The 20,002-nt window shown below is 37.5% G+C and overlaps 2 protein-coding genes and 2 pseudogenes across 3 annotated transcripts; 1 reads left to right on the top strand and 3 right to left on the bottom strand.

Annotated features, from left to right (window-relative positions):
- Positions 1–3,344: 3,344 nt before the first annotated feature.
- On the bottom strand, positions 3,345–4,964 carry LOC149223582 (putative receptor protein kinase ZmPK1). Its single transcript, XM_089387940.1, has one exon. The coding sequence runs from the start codon at positions 4,962–4,964 to the stop codon at positions 3,345–3,347; it is 1,620 nt and encodes a 539-aa protein (XP_089244066.1).
- A 6,561-nt stretch (positions 4,965–11,525) lies between these two features.
- Positions 11,526–12,308, bottom strand: LOC149223581 (putative receptor protein kinase ZmPK1). The gene has a single exon (XM_089387939.1). It carries the CDS (start codon positions 12,306–12,308, stop codon positions 11,526–11,528), a length of 783 nt encoding a protein of 260 aa, XP_089244065.1.
- A 2,332-nt stretch (positions 12,309–14,640) lies between these two features.
- Positions 14,641–15,478, top strand: LOC149223580 (uncharacterized; annotated as a pseudogene). The gene is made up of 3 exons (XR_016248981.1): positions 14,641–14,804; positions 14,963–15,156; positions 15,321–15,478. The product of XR_016248981.1 is annotated as an uncharacterized LOC149223580 (transcript).
- A 1,472-nt stretch (positions 15,479–16,950) lies between these two features.
- Positions 16,951–19,353, bottom strand: LOC149223579 (UDP-glucuronic acid decarboxylase 2 pseudogene; annotated as a pseudogene).
- Between the last annotated feature and the right edge of the window lie 649 nt (positions 19,354–20,002).

Here is a 20,002-nt window from a genome sequence, read left to right as displayed (position 1 = left end):
GTGACCTATCGCAAGGAGTGCGTTAACAGCGCACCCATTCATCGTCAATCCAAAGCCCCATGGGCTAAGAACGAAATATAATTAATTTTTATTCTATTTTTATAAAGATAAATTAAGTTTTAATATTATTTTTATTTAAAAAAATAAATTTAAATTATTTGCACTAATTTTTTTTAATAATATTTTTTTTGTGTCTCACTTACAATCACATTAGATCTCAGTTTCAAAATCTTTGTTGCAATACTGAGCTCAGGAGGGTTCTCTCCAAGCTTTTTGAGTATAAGAATAAAATCTTAAATCAAACTAAATAATTCGTTTCTTTAGGTCTGATAGACCCAAGGTTGGTCTTAGTGGACGTTAACCATCATCATCATCATATATATAATTTTAAAATAGATAAACTTACATTACAAATTGTACGTATAAATATAATATAATATAGACATACCAACATATAGATATATGAGATAAGGTAATATCATACGAAATATATTTTAGAATAAAAATGTATAATCAAATTAACTTTAAAAGGCCAATCATATTTTAAAGGATAACATTATCCTTTGGTTGAGTTAGTATTGATTGAGTTAGTATTACTTAAATTGAAATTATTTATCAGTTACATTATAAATGTTAAATAAAATCATATAATTAATTATAAGAAAAATGTTGTAGTGTTTGTAAATATGTGTAAACATTTAAATATCAGCTTAATATGGAAGAGATGCTGTACATTTTTTAAATAAGTGTAAACATTTGAATGTGCAGTTAATATAGGAGAAATATTGTACTATCCATTGGCTCAATATGGGAGAGATATTGGATTGTCATAAAATGAAATATTAGATAAAAAATAATAATAATAAAACATAATATTTGCATAATTAAAAAATAAAAAATAATAAAAATAATAAATAGATTCAATTCAATTTGTTATCTAATTGATACCATTATATTTACCACATATTTAATAAATGTTTAAAAATTATATATATATATATATATATATATATATATATATATATATTTATTTGTGATTATTATTTTTTGAGAATTTAAAATTTAAATTTAATTAATAAATATATAAAAAGTAATATTTATATATATATTTTATAGGTTATATATTTATCTTTCTATGTCATGAATGCTATGTATATTACATTAAAAAATTAAAGAAAAAAATATAAAACACGTCAAATAAATGGTGCATATATGTAACTATATGTATTATCAAGGCTTTAATAAAATAAAACATAAGAATATTTTTATATAGAGATATCTCAAATTTATAAAAATAGAAATAATATTAGTTAAAGCCAATATAGATTCATCTTGGCTCGAGATAAAGAGGAGTCAATTCTCCCTAAGTGCAAATTTTTTTTCAAAGTTTTGCACCCTTCAAGTTTTGCACATCTTGACACATTTGATCCCTCTCAGTCTAGAGTTAAGATAGATCTATACTGGTATATATAACATGAAATACATTATCTAACGTGGATGATAAACATAATTTAGAAACTATAGAAAAGAAAATTGTAAAGGTGATTAATTCCTTATAAAAATTAAAGACCTCATTGAAAAGAAATTCTAGTATCCTTAAGTTCTGTCTTATCTTTGTAAACAAGAGTTGGTAAGAAAGTTCTTGTATAGATCTATTGTAAATCTAGATCTACCAAGCCCTGATAGGGATCAAATCTCTATGCAAATGTCTTCTTGAGTGCAAAGCTTAAAGAAATGTTTGAATCTTGAGAGATTTGTTCCCTCTTGTCTAGATCTATCGATCCCCAATAGGGATCAAATCTCTATGCAAATATCTTCTTGAATACAAATGTTTGAATCTTGAAAAATTTGATTCCCCTTGACACTTGATAGATCTGGAAATTTGACACATTTAAATTTAAAAACCAAAACATGAAAAACATAAAATACATTATCTAACCTCAATTATCAACCTAATTTAAAAACCATAAAAAAAAATTGTGTAAGGTAATGAATTTCTTATTGAAATTAAAGATCCAATGAAAATAAATTCCAATATCCTTTATGTTCTGCCTTACCCTTATCCCCGAGTCGCTCAAAGAATTTTGGTAGAAAGTTCCATGTTTTGTTTCCGCTAGTTGTGCGATTATGCTGCTACTGGAAACTAAACTAAACATGTTTTAAGCTAAACTAAACATGTTTTTATTTTATCTTTTATTTATTTATTTATTTATTTTAGTACCTTTTATAACCAGCTTCTTTAATTTACATACATTAATATTTATTTATGTATTTTTATTTTTTATTACCTCGTTCCAATTATTTTTATTTTTTAAGTTACCTCATTCCTATATTTTTATTAATTCTAACTAACTTTTATTAACAACTTATTATTATAATCTTTATAATTATTAATTATTAAATAAATAAATGAATTAGTTTTTTAACTAACCATTAACACCAATTAAAATTATTTTATTTTTGAATAATAATAATAATAATAAAAAATAAATAAATAAATAATAGTAATAATAATATTAATAATTTGACCCTGGTCCTAAGGTCAAAATTAACCGTTGAAGACTCTGCTCAGACTATTTAACATGCTAAGCTGGATCCGTTTCTTCAACTTATCCTGACGATGAACCACATTAGTTGGTTCGAAACGCGTCGACAAATGATATTCTATGTGATTTACGCTGGAGAATCTCTCATAAAATATTTTAAGCTAATAAGCGTTCATGGAAACAACTTGTTTATCTCCAACTTACACACAATGGATGAAAGCGTTTATTTTATTACCACATAATTATCCAACTTACACACAATGAATGCAAGCGTTTCTTTTATTATCACATAGGGAAGCGTTTATTTTATTGCCACATAATTAACATGGCAGACATTGCAGTCACAACTATAATATCTAAAAGATTTTTGATAATATCTAAAGGATTAATAACATTCTAGTAGACATTTCGAACCAAATATATATTAACAGTAATACTACTATAATATGCTAAAATGTACACTATCGTAATAGATAATTCTAAAATAATAATAATAATAATAATTTAATATTTAAATATCTACAAAACCACTCTACTTACTCTACTCCCGTAGATGATAATTTTTAATTCCAAAACTAATAATAATAATTTAATGTTTAAATATCTAAAAAACCCACTTACTCCCGTCATACAAACTTTTACAGATATTAAAACCTAACCCCTAAAATTATGCGATCTCTTACAGATAATAAACCCTTACAGCTAAGATTATGCAAACTCTTACAAATAATAAACGCTAACCCCTAGCATTATGCAAAATGTTACAAATATTAAACCTTAACCCCTAAAATCCTGCCATTATGATTTTGCTGTAGGTTGGTGACTCTCTACTGCGAATGAAGAGGAAGCGAGAGTTGGAAATGATTTGGCTGAGACGTTCGGCGCAATGGAGTCTGATGATGCAAAGGAATCGGGTTGAGAAAGCATTTCGACGGCCTGACTCATGGTTGGTCTCACATCCTTGTCTTGCTCGATGCAGAGCAGTGCTGTTTTCAGGATTCTCTTCACCTCTGCCGAATTAAAATCTCCATGCAACCTCGGATCCACCACTTCCTCAATCTCTCTCCCTTCCCTCATCATTGCAGAGACCCACTGAACCAGATGTCCTGTTGAACTGGATAACGAGCTTCTTCCAGTCACTATTTCTAACAAAACAATCCCAAAGCTATAAACATCCACCTTGGCCGTGATTGGCATATTCATTGCCCACTCCGGTGCTAAGTAACCCCGTGTGCCTCTAATTGTGGAGAAGGAGAATGACTGATCTCTATCTACCAGCTTTGCCAACCCAAAGTCAGAAACCTTGGGACAAAATTTCATGTCCAGAAGTATGTTTTGGGGCTTGATGTCACAGTGCAGAATCCATTCCAAACATTCTTCGTGAAGGTAGGCTAACCCCTTGGCTGTGCCCACTGCAATCCCAAATCTTTCTTTCCAACCCAAAACTCTGTCATTGCCAACTTCTTGGCTTTCTGCAAACAGATACTTGTCCAGAGACCCATTTTCAACGTACTCATAAACGAGCAACCTGTGATTTCTTTCTGCACAGAAGCCAAACATACGAACTAAATTCATGTGATGGACTCTCCCAATCATACTCACTTCTGCCCAGAACTGATCATGACCTTGGGATACTCCTTCCAGTTGCTTCACCGCTACCACCTCACCATCGGGAAGCACGCCTTTGTACACCGTCCCAAACCCTCCTTCCCCCAGTTTTATCTTGAAGTTATCAGTCGCTTTCTTCAACTCTGCAAAGCTGAACTTCTTGAATCCCCCGGGGATAGCTGAGTAGGCTAGACGTTCATAGCCAAGATCTCTATATGTTCTGGACATATACCACCATCCAAGTATTATACAAAACAGCTCTGCAACACCAAATGCAATAGCAAAATATCTTAGCGCAGATTTGACATTAGGGCTTCTTGTCTTATTCCTTTTGTCTTCGTCTGTGGAAAGCGAACAGTTTAATGGCAAAGGCTGAGACGCACTGGTAATATTAGAAACAGTAGAATCAGAACTGGAAACTTTGATATACATGTGGCTCAGCTCACCGGGAGATCGGAATCCATTGAGCAGTAAATACTTGGGATAACACAATCCGGTGCCATCCATTTGGTAGACAAAGCCTTCACAACGGCTGTCATTCATGCACACAAATTTACACTCTTCCAGCGTAAGCTCAACAAGGCGAGATAGATCGAAGTTAGGATAATTTGTATGTGGAAGATGAAGAAGCTTTGTACTGGACGCGCTGTGCCCATTCAGTTCTTGATTCCGCTGGCAACCCTGGAACCAACTGGTGGAATCTTTCATGTGAAATCCAGGGGGACAAGTACAACTGGGCTTTGGAGTGTATATGCACAGACCGTACATTCCACAGAAGCCATGAACTGTGCATTGATCAGAGACTGCCATCCAAACAATGGTCCATGTACCATTCTCTTCCACCAAACTGTATAGCCTCAGGTTTCCATCAATGTCGAGAGTTAATCTTCTCTGGGGGCTGTTGGGTATTTTTGATGGGGAAAATACCAAAACCAAGATTCAAACTAAACACAGAGGCAATGCTCTGTTTTACCTCCACAGGATTTTTATACACAGACAGCTTAAAAAAAATTTCACTGAGTAACAGAGGATTTCACCACCATAAAATATTTCTATTCATTAAAACAAAAAAAAAACTAATACATCCTCTTTTTCTGAGAGAGATTTACCACTGTAAAATCATTTTCATATTCACTGCTGTGAAAAACAACTTACTGCTGTAACAAAAGTTTACATGAGCTTACTGCTGTAAAACAAAATTTACATTCACTGGTGTGTAAAACAACTTACGCTCCACCATTTTCTTTATGCACTTGCAAAACCACACATGGTTTTCCTTCACCTCTGTTTTTCAATGCCCACACAAAAACATTACAACATATTTGTGCACTGCTGTGCATACACCCTCTGGTTCTTCTTACTGCCGTAAAAAACCAGTTTTCTCTTTACTCCCGTGCGCAATACATGCAAAAAAAAAATCAACACACATAGCCATGTATAAAAAACATAATAAAAAAAACTAACGTGGCCCATAACCATATTAAATGGCCTACACCTAAACTTACGTAAATGCATATATAAAAAAATACAAATGGGACGTATGCCCATAACCATTTAAAACAGGCCTCCACCAAACAATTACGAACAGCATTAAAAGCCATGACTTTTCTTACACGGCGGTCAAACCATAGACCTTTTACTCCACGTAAAAATTGATTTGACGTGGGCCTGTGCACTTTCCGGAGATCGACGGTGAAGATTTCATGCCCAGATCACTTGGCTGATCCAACGAGGTTCGCACACCAACCTCGGGTAAAACAAACGAACTTTACTGTCCGGGGAAAATGGTTTTGGGGGGTTCGTACACTGGACGCATGTCTCATGCTGAATGTGTTCGGAGGGCTCCAAGGAAAAACAGCCTTTGCCAAAAGGCGGTGCGAACAAGGTAGATGGTTTTGTTTGGTGGTTTTCGGCTGCGTTGAAATTACACTTTTAACACTCCCCTTTAATTTCAACAGCTGGGCATTCTGTCATACCCAGACACTTCCTCAAAAATTCAAAGCTTTTCTGGTCCAGTGGCTTTGTCAAAATGTCTGCTACCTGTTCCTGAGTCCTGCAATGTTCTAAGACAATTTCTCCATTGTTCACTAACTCTCTGATGTAGTGAAACCTTGTGTCGATGTGTTTCGTTCTCTTATGAAACACTGAATTCTTTGACAAAGCAATAGCTGAGCTATTGTCACAAAAGACCACTGTCGCTTTTGCCTGCTCTTGGCCTAAGCTTCTCAACATCCTTCTCATCCATACTGCCTGACATGCTGCTGCTGTCGCTGCCACATACTCTGCCTCTGCTGTAGATAATGCTACAATGGACTGCTTCTTAGAAGCCCATGAGATGGCTCCTGAACCCATATTAAAAACATAACCGGAAGTGCTCTTCCGATCATCTACACTTCCAGCCCAATCGCTATCTGTGTACCCAACCAAATCTGAATGTTCTGAGGCATGATATAGAATTCCAAACATTTTGGTACCTTTGACATACCTCAAAATTCTCTTTGCTGCCTGCCAATGTGCCTCCTTTGGCCTCTCCATGAACCTGGAAATCAAACTAACAGCATACATAATATCAGGCCTAGTTGCTGTTAAATACATAAGGCTGCCCACAATGCTTTTATACAAGCTAGGATCAAAATCCTTGCTGCTGTCCTCTCTGCTGAGTTTTAATCCCATCACTGTGGGAGTGATGGCTGCCTTGCATTCTTGCATCTTAAATCTGCCCAAAACTTGATTGACATATCTTGCTTGAGATATAAAAATTCCTTTTTCATTTTGATCTACTTCTATGCCTAAGAAGTATCTCAAGAAACCCATGTCAGTCATTTCAAATTCATTCTTCATGACTGATTTAAAATTCTCAATAAGATAAATATCATTTCCAGTGAAAATAACATCATCTACATACAAGACAACAATTAAAATTTTACCATCCTTTTCCTTGATGTAGACTGTGGGTTCTCCTTCACATTTGTCAAATTCATTCTCCAATAGATATGAATCTATCCTGCTGTACCATGCTCTTGGCGCTTGCTTCAGCCCATAAAGAGCTTTCTTCAATTTGCACACTTTGTGCTCTTCTCCTTTCTTCTCATATCCGAGAGGCTGTTCCACATAGACCTCTTCCATTAACACTCCATTTAGGAATGCTGATTTCACATCCATTTGGTAGACTTTCCATTTGTTTTGAGCTGCTATGGACAGCACTGCTCTCACGGTTTCCATTCTTGCAACCGGGGCGAAAGTCTCCTCATAATCTCTCCCATACTGCTGCTTGTAGCCTTTGACAACCAGCCTTGCTTTATGCCTTTCAATCTTGTCTTCAGCATTGCTCTTGGTCTTGTAGACCCATTTCACACCAATGACTTCTTTGCCTTTTGGTAATTCAACCAAATCCCATGTTTTGTTTCTTTCTATGGCATTGATTTCCTCATCCATAGCTTCTATCCATTTCCTATCTTTAATAGCTTCTTCAAAATGGATAGGATCATCAACATGACAAAACAAGGCAAATAAGGAATTCATTCCTTCTTCATAAATTTCACTTAGATTTCTAAACTTCTTACCTCTTTCACTTGGTGTGCAAGTGCTTGAAGATGCACTTGAGTTTCCTCCTTGTGGTGTGCTTGGAGAAGCACTCTCATTGATCCTCAATGGTGTACCTTGCTGTTCTTGTGTTGGTGCTGCTGTTTGGGGATTCATTTCAGCCACCTCTTCTTCATCCTCATCATGAGACAAACAGTTTTTAACATTCACTGTTTTCTCTATGCTTCCATCCCAAGCTTCCTCTTCAATGAATTGAACATCCCTGCTTACAAAGAACTTCTTGGTAGATGGAATGTACAGCCTGTAGGCTTTGGATTCATCACTGTATCCAATGAAGATGCATTTCTCCCCTTTGCTGTCCAACTTCCTCCTTAGTTTATCTGGAATGTGTGCATAGGCCACACACCCAAAAACTCTCATGTGGGTGACTCCTTGCTTTCTCCCACTCCATGCCTCTTCTGGCACTTTGTTCATGACTGCCTTTGTAGGACACCTGTTCAAAATATAAACTGCACAATGTACAGCTTCAGCCCAATACTCATTTGGCAAATGCTTTGCCTTCAACATGCTCCTTGCCATCTCCATGATGGTTCTGTTCTTCCTTTCAGCAACTCCATTTTGCTGTGGGGTGTACCGAGTTGTGAATTGTTTATGTATTCCATTTTCTCTACAAAACTTTAGGAATTCATTTGAGATATACTCACCTCCTCTATCAGTTCTCAATACTTTTATGTGCAGCCCGCTTTGGTTCTCCACAAGTGCTTTGAAGTTTTGGAATTTCTCAAAGACTTCACTTTTGTTCTTGAGGAAATATATCCAAGTCTTTCTTGTAAAATCATCAATGAATGTCAAGAAATATAGGCTGCCAGCTAATGATGGAGCTTGCATTGGTCCACACAAATCTGAGTGGATAATCTCTAAGGGTGCCTTTGCCCTTATGCTTTTCCCTGATGGAAAACTTTCTCTATGTTGTTTGCCCAATATGCAGCCTTCACATAGGCTGTCCGGCTTCTCTATCAATGGTAATCCCTTTACCATTCCTTTTCTGCTCAATAAGTTTAGACCTCCAAAATTTAGATGCCCGAATCTCAAGTGCCATAACCAGTTCTCATCCTTTGGCACGCTTTGGAAGGCCTCTTGGGTGACTGCTGCCATTTCCTTCTTGTTCTTCAAGTCTGCTCTTATTCTAAGAGGGAACATTCTGTTCCTTGTCATCTTCACTTCAGCAATGCATCTTTTGCTGGGTGGTATGTCCATGATGGTGCACACATCATTTACAAAGTAAACATTGTAACCCTTTTGGATAAGCTGTCCAACACTCAATAGGTTACATCTCATTCCGGGGACATAGTAGACATCTGCTATGGTTTTCCTTTCTCCCTGCTTTGTAAGTATTTTTACCTCCCCTTTTCCCATAACAGACACTTTACTATCAGTTCCTAGTGTGACCTCTGATTTCAAATTCTGATTTAAGGCTGAAAAGAGGGCTACATTCCCTGTCATATGGTTGCTGCAACCTGAGTCTAAAAACCATATGTCCTCACTATGTGTTTCAGCCATGTTACAAGCTAACAGGACATTTTCTTGACTGCTGTTTTCTCTTGTAACATTTGCATTTTGTCTGCTGTTCATATCATGCTGTTTCTTTCTACAATCACTAGCATAGTGTCCATACTTTTTGCAATAATAGCATTGAACATTAGATTTATCATACCTTTGTCCTTGAGCATGATACTGATCTCTTTGTTGGCTGCTGCCTTGACCTTGGTTCTGATTTGGATTGCTGCCTCTTCCTTGTGCATTTGATGAGCTGTTCCTTCCTCCTCTATTCTGGCTTCTGCCTCTTCCTCTTCGGTTTCCTCTTCCTTGACCTCTTCCTCTTCCAAAGGACATCTGGGTCTTGAAGGCTTGCTCAAGAGATGAGTTTTCATTCCTACTCAACCTCTGCTCATGAGTTATCAGTGATGCATGTAGCTCATCAACTGAATATTTTGAGAGATCCTTTGTCTCTTCAATGGTGGTGACTATGGCATCAAACCTTGAGGGTAAGACCCTCAATATTTTCTCCACTATTCTTCTATCTTCAATTGTTTCTCCATGAGTTCTCATTTGTGTGATTACACCAATCACATGAGTGAAGAATGAGTCAATGTTATCTGACTCCTTCATGTTCAAGTTTTCAAAATCCTTTCTCAGCATTTGCAATTTTGCTGTCTTCACTCTCTCCATGCCTTGATAGGCTGTCTTGAGAGTTTGCCATGCTTCATGTGATGTTGTAGCTGCTGCTATCCTTGGGAATATACTCTGGTCCACTGCTTGATACAACAAGACAATGGCCTTTGCATCCTTCTTCCTATTGAGCTTCAGCTGATCCTTCTCTCCCTGAGTTAATGCATTAAACTCAGTTTCATCTGCTGGTTCCTCAAACCCATATTCTACTAGTTCCCATATATCTTGAGAGATGAACAAAGCTCTCATGGTTATAGACCAGTAGTCATAGTTCTTCCCATTAAAGTGTGGGAGCTGGGTGTTGAACATACCCATGCTTGTGCTTGCCATTCCTTGCATCTTGAACTATGGTTTTAAATCCTTGACTGTGATCTTTTTTAAAAAAAAACTGACAGTCTTCAGCAATAACAAGAGAAATGCTTTTGGGGAATACCTGAATCCTTCGCTGTTTGTGTCTTCTGTCTGCCTGAGAGATCTTGCTGCAGCAACAACCTTCTCCCTTCAGCTTCTTTAACTTCTTTAAAGAGCCTAAGCCTTGCTCTGATACCACTGTTGGGTATTTTTGATGGGGAAAATACCAAAACCAAGATTCAAACTAAACACAGAGGCAATGCTCTGTTTTACCTCCACAGGATTTTTATACACAGACAGCTTAAAAAAAATTTCACTGAGTAACAGAGGATTTCACCACCATAAAATATTTCTATTCATTAAAACAAAAAAAAAACTAATACATCCTCTTTTTCTGAGAGAGATTTACCACTGTAAAATCATTTTCATATTCACTGCTGTGAAAAACAACTTACTGCTGTAACAAAAGTTTACATGAGCTTACTGCTGTAAAACAAAATTTACATTCACTGGTGTGTAAAACAACTTACGCTCCACCATTTTCTTTATGCACTTGCAAAACCACACATGGTTTTCCTTCACCTCTGTTTTTCAATGCCCACACAAAAACATTACAACATATTTGTGCACTGCTGTGCATACACCCTCTGGTTCTTCTTACTGCCGTAAAAAACCAGTTTTCTCTTTACTCCCGTGCGCAATACATGCAAAAAAAAAATCAACACACATAGCCATGTATAAAAAACATAATAAAAAAAACTAACGTGGCCCATAACCATATTAAATGGCCTACACCTAAACTTACGTAAATGCATATATAAAAAAATACAAATATAAAAAAATACAAATGAGACGTATGCCCATAACCATTTAAAACAGGCCTCCACCAAACAATTACGAACAGCATTAAAAGCCATGACTTTTCTTACACGGCGGTCAAACCATAGACCTTTTACTCCACGTAAAAATTGATTTGACGTGGGCCTGTGCACTTTCCGGAGATCGACGGTGAAGATTTCATGCCCAGATCACTTGGCTGATCCAACGAGGTTCGCACACCAACCTCGGGTAAAACAAACGAACTTTACTGTCCGGGGAAAATGGTTTTGGGGGGTTCGTACACTGGACGCGTGTCTCATGCTGAATGTGTTCGGAGGGCTCCAAGGAAAAACAGCCTTTGCCAAAAGGCGGTGCGAACAAGGTAGATGGTTTTGTTTGGTGGTTTTCGGCTGCGTTGAAATTACACTTTTAACAGGGGCCTTCTCCATAATCTGATGCCGCAATGTTAAACCCGTCGTTTGACCTGAAATTACCGGAGGCATTCAACATAGCTTGGACATATAATGTGTTTTGCGAGCCGTAAGGCCCGTAGTTGTCGGTCAATCCTGATCCGTCGTCGTAAATGAGTCGAAGAATGCTGTAGCTATCAAAGTGGAGACGATAGTAGCCTGGTTTAAACGTGCCCCTTCCCAATCTGGATATTAACTGCATATTATTCCTGAGGGGCTGCTGTGGAAGAAGAGTATCGGTTGGATAATGGAAGCTTTCCCACACATGATCTCCTGAAAAGCCACGTAATACCAGATTTCCCGTTTCTAAAAGGGCAGCCTCCTTTACATTGGAGTTACTGCCGGTGTTGGTACTCCACACAACTGATCCGCCTGCATCCGACAGAAGGAGGTTTCCATCTTTTCTCAGAAGAAGACGGGAATCTCTTCCGTTGACGGGTTGGTCTCTGTTTGCCACCCAGGCAACTGTTCGGTCGCGTGTCCGAGTATACCAGATGGCAAAAACATAAGCGTTGTCACCCACTCTGTAAAATCCAGCAGAAAACGTTTCATGGGGAGAAACCAAGCAGGTTGTGTTCTGTTGAGGAGTCAGTGAAGAACCGAGCTTCAGCACATCTTTTTTAATGTTGCACTGATTTTTGGAAATGTAAATTCCAGAAACGTGGCTGCAGGCGAACAGAAGCATCAAACATGTTCGCTGAGCAGAGAAGAAGCACCAGTGGAACCGCAGCTCTGCTTCCATTGCTGCCAGATATATTAATCAAATCCGGCAATCCACATTGTCCTCACAGCTGCCACCCGGACCGCAGGAGTAACAGAGTAATTGTGTCAAGTGTCAAGCTGCAGAGAAACGTCCTAAATCAGAAACAATTAGTGGGAAAGTGAAAGAGTTTTGTATTAATTATGTTGTATGAGAATTCATCGATTTATAACCATGGAGGAGGCCCAGTGTTGTGTAAAAATAGTTATGATAATTGCAGATAACAACTAGTCTCCGTGACTTTACAACTCACAACCCTTACTTCATTAGAAAAGTGAACCCTCCGTGACCTTATAATTCACCGAGCCTTACTCAACCTTTACAATCCACAAGCTTTGTTATCAGATAAGTAATACTCTCAGTGACTTTACAACTCACAACCCTTACTTCATTAGAAAGGTGAACCCTCCGTGACATTACCGTTCACAACCTTTACCTCATTAGAAAAGTATGTATTGGAAAAGACCAATCAATGACTTTAAAAATGCATATAGAAAATACCAACAAACGACTGTGGGGAGGAGATTTTTCATTTCAGGAGGGTATGGTCTAACGACGCCACAATTTCAAGGTGAATTCCTTTTGTTTAAAATTTGTGATTTTGAAAAATTGCATATTGAAAATACCAACAAACGACTGTGGGGAGGAGATTTTTCATTTCAGGAGGGTATGGTCTAACGACGCCACAATTTCAAGGTGAATTCCTTTTGTTTAAAATTTGTGATTTTGAAAAAATGCATGTTGAAAATACCAACAAACGACTGTGGGGAGGAGATTTTTCATTTCAGGAGGGTATGGTCTAACGACGCCACAATTTCAAGGTGAATTCCTTTTGTTTAAAATTTGTGATTTTGAATAGTTTTTTATTTGGGAAATATATTCATCACCATCAATAATTTTAAATACCCAAAATCTTTACCGTTCTAATTTATATTTAGAAAATTTTCACTAAATTTCCTCAAAATTATATCAGAATTCTTATTATTTTAGGAGCAAAATTTTACACCTTTAAACTACACATTTATAGAATACATAACACGCGATTGCTATTCACATTCGCAAAATTGTACACCTTTTAAACTACACATTTATAGAATACATAACACGCGATTCCTAATCACATTCTTCGTTCTTTATCTGCCAAGACAACCTTTGAAAGTTTTAACCAGATATATTAACTCTATTTGAGACGAAGCAAATCAATTGCTATGAGTTAATTTGTTCATGAAATTCCCTATCACAAGACATTTAAGAAAACATAAGATTTGTAAATTTCCTGAGTACTAAAGACAAAATTTTCCCATCAAATTCTATCTATCTCCTTAAGGCATCTAAAAAAACATAAGATTGTAAGTTTTCTCAATTCTAAAGACAAAATTTCTTACTATTTCCAATTGTCCCATCAAATTCTATCTATCTCCTTAAGGCATCTTAAAAAACATAAGATTGTAAGTTTTCTCGGCTCTAAAGACAAAATTTCTTACTTTCTTAGTAAGTTGACACGTCAAATTCCATCCCCACACGGCATCTAAAAACATGAGATTTGTAAGTTTTCTGAATACTTAAAACTTGATTTCTTAATTCTTCGTTAAATAGACCTGTCAAATTCCCATCCCTAAACGGCATCCAGAAACATATATATGAGTTTTCTGATTAATGAACACGAGATTTCTTACGTTCTTTGTTTTTCTTTATCTGCCACACCGCATCTATGAACAACCCGCAGAACGAAACATAAAATGTACTAGCATTACTACCAAAAAGAAATAACCCCGTCACAACACGGCAATGCCTATTTCCAAATCTATTGATTCATTAATACACTCCCTACGGACCTCAGGGAAAATCCTATTTCCACCACTATAGGATCATTAATGCGCTCTTACATGCGCGGGAGATAGACTTTTATAACACGCACAGGGGTAACGCGCCGTTTTTATTTTTATTATCTAGTTATAAACGTCTATCTCCCACGCATGTAAGAGCGCATTAATGATCCTATAGTGGTGGAAATAGCATTTTCCCGGACCTCAGGCCACGGACACTGACATTTATTTAATTTTCAGGCCAACACTTTCTGGTTAATAGTGATGGATATATTCATGATGTGATTATCCATCTCGTTGTTTTCTATTGATGCCCATTGAAACGAGCGGCACATGTATCATGGCATGTCGTGTATCATATGCTATCCATTGAAACGAGCGGCACCTGTATCATGGCATGTCGTGTATCATATGCTATCCATTCCCCATACCATCTGATATTAATTGCCACCAAATTTTGAATTGTATAATGGCGCTCCAGATTGGAATTTTGAATCTCAGAACCCGCGCTGCCATATTTTGTTGAACTTGAAAGAACCTTTGGTCGGTTATAGTTTCTTGGCTCAGCATGAGCTTCCGGACGAGTTCGGTGCTGATCGCGATTGCGGTGGTTCTGGCTATCGTTGCCTTTCCTGAGCCTTCCTTTCTTCCGGTGAGTAAATGATAGACATTATAGTTTGTGAGTCAGTTGTATCAGTGTCCTGCATATCCTTTTCTCAAAAATCTCCATAAAACTACACACAGGTTAAAATTCTGAGAGTAGGGTATTATCTTTGAAAGCTGAGAGTTTGAAGTGAGCTTTTGTGTTAGCAAATATGAAGTTGTGCTTCTGGACAACGGCCCATCGCCCATCCTTGTTTCCATTGGTTTCAACACCTCTGTTGCCTCGCTCTGATAGCAGGAAGACAGGCAGCTGGAGCAGCCCATCGACTTTGCAGAGAGCCAGACCTGCCAGAATATCTCCTGTCACTTCGGCATTGCGAGGAATCCCTGGATTGAAAATGGTACGAAACCCTAGCCTTTAGTTTTCTGTAATTGAAATTGGTCTGAATTATGCAGTTCTCAATGATTAGTTTTCATTTGTTTGTTTTTCCTGGTTTTTCCTATTTGGGTTTCTTTGAAATCTGTTAAAACCATGAGGGCTGTAAATGAAATCTATGGTTCGCAGGTTGCAAGAGGGTGTGGCAAATGCAGTGGAAAAGGAGCCATTGAATGGCTGCAAGGTGCTAGCTGTGACTATTGAACATTTATTTGTTTATGTACTTACTTATTTGTTTAGTGAGGAGGAGTGCCAAAGAAATATTCATTCATAATGCAGGGAACTGATAAAAATAAGAAGAATGGGAATATGTTTGAGAGGTGGAAGTGAGTACCCAAATATCCATTTTTCTCTCTGTTTTTTTTTTCCTTCTGAACTCTCTGAATTGGTATTCCTTTTGGGGTTTTATACGTTGGTTTCTTATGGCCACATTGCATGAAAACTGTACTGTGCTTTGCAGGTGCTATGAATGCCAAGTCTTTGGCCTGTTGAGTTGCCCCATCTGTGGAAAAGGAGGCCTCACCCCTGAACAGAGAGAACGATGAAGATGACTCTTTTGATTGCATATATTTATATTGTGTATCTTACAGTACTGTGGACACATCAGTATATCATGCACTATTTACTGCTATTATTCTTATTATTATTAAACATGTAGATAGCACGCTAGTTTGAATCTATCCGTCAGATCCTCATATTTCTGTGGGTTGTTCAGTGCTGTCCAAAGGCAGGAGAGATTCAGAGATCCCCATCTTTCTGTGGTGGATTATTGAATGTTGTCAAAGATTAGATAAGTGTGTGTATATATGTTGATCACGTGGCTCTCTTGTATTTGAACACGTTTACATGATATATAGTTATATACCCTGTATATTAGAATATATTATGCACCTACCATCTCATTATTATGAGGATCATAACTGTCTTTTAAATCCTTTAGATGTTGCATTCATTCTTTTGTATTAATTTTTTTATAATGAATTATTAAAGTTAAAAACATTGATCTTTTCCGATTTAAGTCGATCTAAGTTTTGTATAATATGATGTGATATTATTTATTATTTCAAGGTGATTCCATCTTTTGTAAAAGATTTAAAAAATTGATTTTATTTTAATATATTATAATTTAATATCATTTATTATTATTATTTTAAAGATAAAAATTAGACTTGAATTGAAAAGGAAGGAGTTTTATTATTTCAAGGTGATTCTATCTTTTGTAAAAGATTTAAAAAATTGATTTTATTTTAATATATTACAATTTAATATCATTTATTATTATTATTTTAAAGATAAAAATCAGACTTGAATTGAAAAAGGAGTTACAGCTCACAAGTGAGCACTGCACCTGGAGACTGCACTCAAACTGCACTCAAACAAAGAGAACTCTCTCCGTACACTCTACATTCTTCAAATGAGCAATCACATCATTAAGTACATTACTAGAACTCATGAAGTTGCAACCAAACTCCTAAACTCTAGGAACAAATCCTAAACTAAGGAGATACGTTACAACTTGTGTAACCATTTCTCTATTAATACAAAATAATATTAATTATTTTCAACTCTCCCCCTTAATGGAGAAAGGATTATCCTGAACTCCTAGCATCCCTCTAAACAATTCAAACTTTACACGCCCAAGAGGCTTAGTAAACATATCAGCGATGTTATCACAAGTTTTACAATATTCAACACATATCACTTTTGACTGTAGTTTCTCTCGATGAAGCAGAGCTGCAGTGCGCTGCTTTTTGCTGCTCTATGCTATGACCCCGGATCCAATGCTGAATGCATAACCTGTGATAGAACTTCGATCATTCAAGTTACTTGCCCAATCGGAATCTGAAAAACCTGCTAGAGTAACATCAGAAGTGTTAGTGTACAAAATGTCATAATTACTAGTACCACTAAGATACCTCAACACATTTTTTGTTGTGATCCAGTGACTTTTGAGTGGTTTTGACATGAACTGGCTCAACACACTAACAGAATATGCCAAATCTGGTCTAGTTGTAGTCAGATATATCAAACTGCCAACTAGCTGTCTGTACATGGTTGCATCCACCTCTTTAGTACCGTCGTCACTGCTCAACTTTAAGTTCTGTTGTAATGGTGTTGCTGCTGATCTGCACTGCTCTATTCTGAGCCTTTCCAGCAAGCTTCTGGCATACTTCCCTTGAGTAAGAAAGGTTTGTCCAGAGTCTTTCCATCTCATACACTTGTGACATCTGATTTCTTTGATCAGATTGTTAGCATTCCCTGTTACAATCATATCATCTACATACAAAGAAATCAAAATAATTTGCCTCTGTTTATTAAACTTGGTATACAGATTTGGATCATTCAAGCTCCTATGAAAGCCATGTTGTACAAAAAATGAGTCAATTTTCTCATACCACGACCTGGGTGCCCATTTTAAACCATAAAGTACCTTTTTCAATTTACACACAAGATGTTCCTGCCCCTTTTCCACAAAACCTTCAGGCTGTACTAAATAAATTTCTTCCTTCAAGTCACCATTCAGACATGCAGACTTAACATCTAGCTGGTGTAGTTGTCATTTTTGTTTTTTTGCTAAGGAAATTAGCATTCTAATGGTGTTTAATTTGGATACAGGAGCAAATGTGTCATTGAAATCCATTCCCTCTTTCTGTGAGTAACCCTTTGCTACCAGTCTAGCTTTAAGTTTCTCTATACTCCCATCTGCATTTATTTTTGGTTTATACAGCCATTTGCATCCTATGGGGGTTTTACCTTTAGGAAATTCAACCAAATCCCAAGTATGGTTTCTGTTTATTGATTCTATTTCCTCATACATTGCAGCCCTCCATGCATCAGATTTACTTGCTTCCTCATAATTTGCAGGTTCTACAATGTTTAAAATCTTTGACATTAATGCATAGTCTTTCAATTTAGAAGGTAATCGAGTATTCCTACTTGATCTCCTTGGTAGGGGACTTACCTCAAATCTCTCTATTTCAGCCTTTTCTGGGCTTGCATTATTGATTACATTTCTTGTTACTTCTTCTTCTTGTTTTTGCTCTTGCTCTTCATCTTCCTTACTGTTTTCTTCCATTAGCAATGGAATGTGCCAATCACTGTTAGAGTCATCCTTTCCTTCTTTAACCTGTTCTAGTTCTAACATTGTAAATTCCCCAGGATTCCCAAGATTGAAAGGACCAACATGTTCGCCCTCCATAAGTTGCATAAGGCCTTCAACCAGATCAGAAACGAACTGGAAGCTCCGTGTCTGTTTCCCATTTCCAAAGACTGTCAAAGGCTCCTTGCGCAAAGCCTGAGCAACAAAATTACTTATAACCCGACCATCATCACGACACATTCGTGGACCGTATGTATTGAAAATTCGACCAATCCAAACCTCAACATTTGCTCCCATAGTCAGAGTTTCGGTTGTTCTCTTACCCTCATCATAGCAACTGCGGACTCCGATGGGATTAACATTGCCCCAGTAAGCTTCAGTTTGAGGATGTTCAAGAGGATCTCCATAAACCTCACTAGTACTTGTAAGCAGAAAACGTGCCCCAACACGCTTGGCAAGTCTGAGTATGTTCAAGATTCCCACATCATTAGTTTTGATAGTCTTCACAGGATTGTGTTTGTAATGCACAGGGGAAGCGGGGCAAGCCAAATGGTAGATCTGATCAACCTCCAACAATAAGGGTTCCACAACATCATGCCTTATCCGTTCAAACCTCGGATTGCCAAAATGATGCAAAACATTCTCCTTCCTTCCTGTGAAGAAATTGTCGACAACAATAACACTGTCGCCTCTTGCCATGAGCCTGTCAAGTAGATGACTGCCAACAAAGCCAGCTCCACCCGTCACGACAACTCGCAGGGACTTTCTCTTCAAACCTAGGGGCACTTTAGCCCCCGAATTCACCATCGAACCTGAATGATACTGAGCAAACCGAGAAACAGGAGTCTCATAAACAACCCAATGAGGTTTGTCGGGCACAAACCTTCCATTTTCATTAACATTAGAAGCCAAAAAACCAGGCTGAAGGATAAAGAAAGTCGATGCGATGGTGATTCCTATCAAAATAAATAGCAGCCGCTGCTCCCTGAGCAAATAATCTACTGGCCTGATAATAGACCATGTCTTTTCTGGCTTAAGAGAGTACTCATCACTGTTATTCATATTGGACTGATAAAATTTCTGATCCTCTGATGAATAAGTCTTCAATGAGCCACCACTGGGCAAGTCCGATCTGCTGCCACCAAACAGATCAAGAACTCCAATGCACCACCACTGGGCAAATCCGATCTGCTACCACCGAACAGATCAAGAACTCCAATGCGCCACCACCAGGCAAATCCGATCTGCTGCCATCGAGTAGATCAGGAACTCCAATGCACCACCACCAGGCAAGTCCAATCTGCTGCCACCGAGTAGATCAGGAACTCCAATGCGCCACCATTGGGCAAGTCCGATCTACTGCCACCGAGTAGATCAGGAACTCCAATGCGCCACCACCGGGAAACTCCGATCTGCTGCCACCGAACAGATCTGAAATTTCAAAGTGCCACCACCGGGCAACTCCGATCTGCAAAAAATTGCAGATTTTCCACAGAGAAAGAGGCTGGCGCTTCTCGATAGCGAAATACCTGTGCCGAAAACAAAATCGATGCCTCTCGAAATTGGCGCGATTAAGGCTTGATTTTCCACGCCAATAGCACTTTCTGGCACGACTATCGCTCTCAAAACCACGCCAAATGATGCGACTGTTCCTTAATAAATAGCACCAACCCTTTCTTCCGCTCAAAAATGGCATGACTGTTCGCGACAA

The sequence above is a fragment of the Pinus tabuliformis genome, chromosome Q (genome assembly GCF_031772625.1).
Source record: "Pinus tabuliformis cultivar Carrire ecotype Pingquan chromosome Q, CPIR1, whole genome shotgun sequence".
NCBI classification, from domain to species: Eukaryota; Viridiplantae; Streptophyta; class Pinopsida; order Pinales; family Pinaceae; genus Pinus; species Pinus tabuliformis.
The sequence above is the reverse complement of the archived record's forward strand: the minus strand, read 5'-3'. Positions and strand labels throughout refer to the sequence as shown.

Bases quoted from the DNA above. Each gene is read 5' to 3' on its own strand.
- LOC149223582 (XM_089387940.1), bottom strand. From the start codon at position 4,964: ATGGCAGTCTCTGATCAATGCACAGTTCATGGCTTCTGTGGAATGTAC.
- LOC149223581 (XM_089387939.1), bottom strand. From the start codon at position 12,308: ATGGAAGCAGAGCTGCGGTTCCACTGGTGCTTCTTCTCTGCTCAGCGA.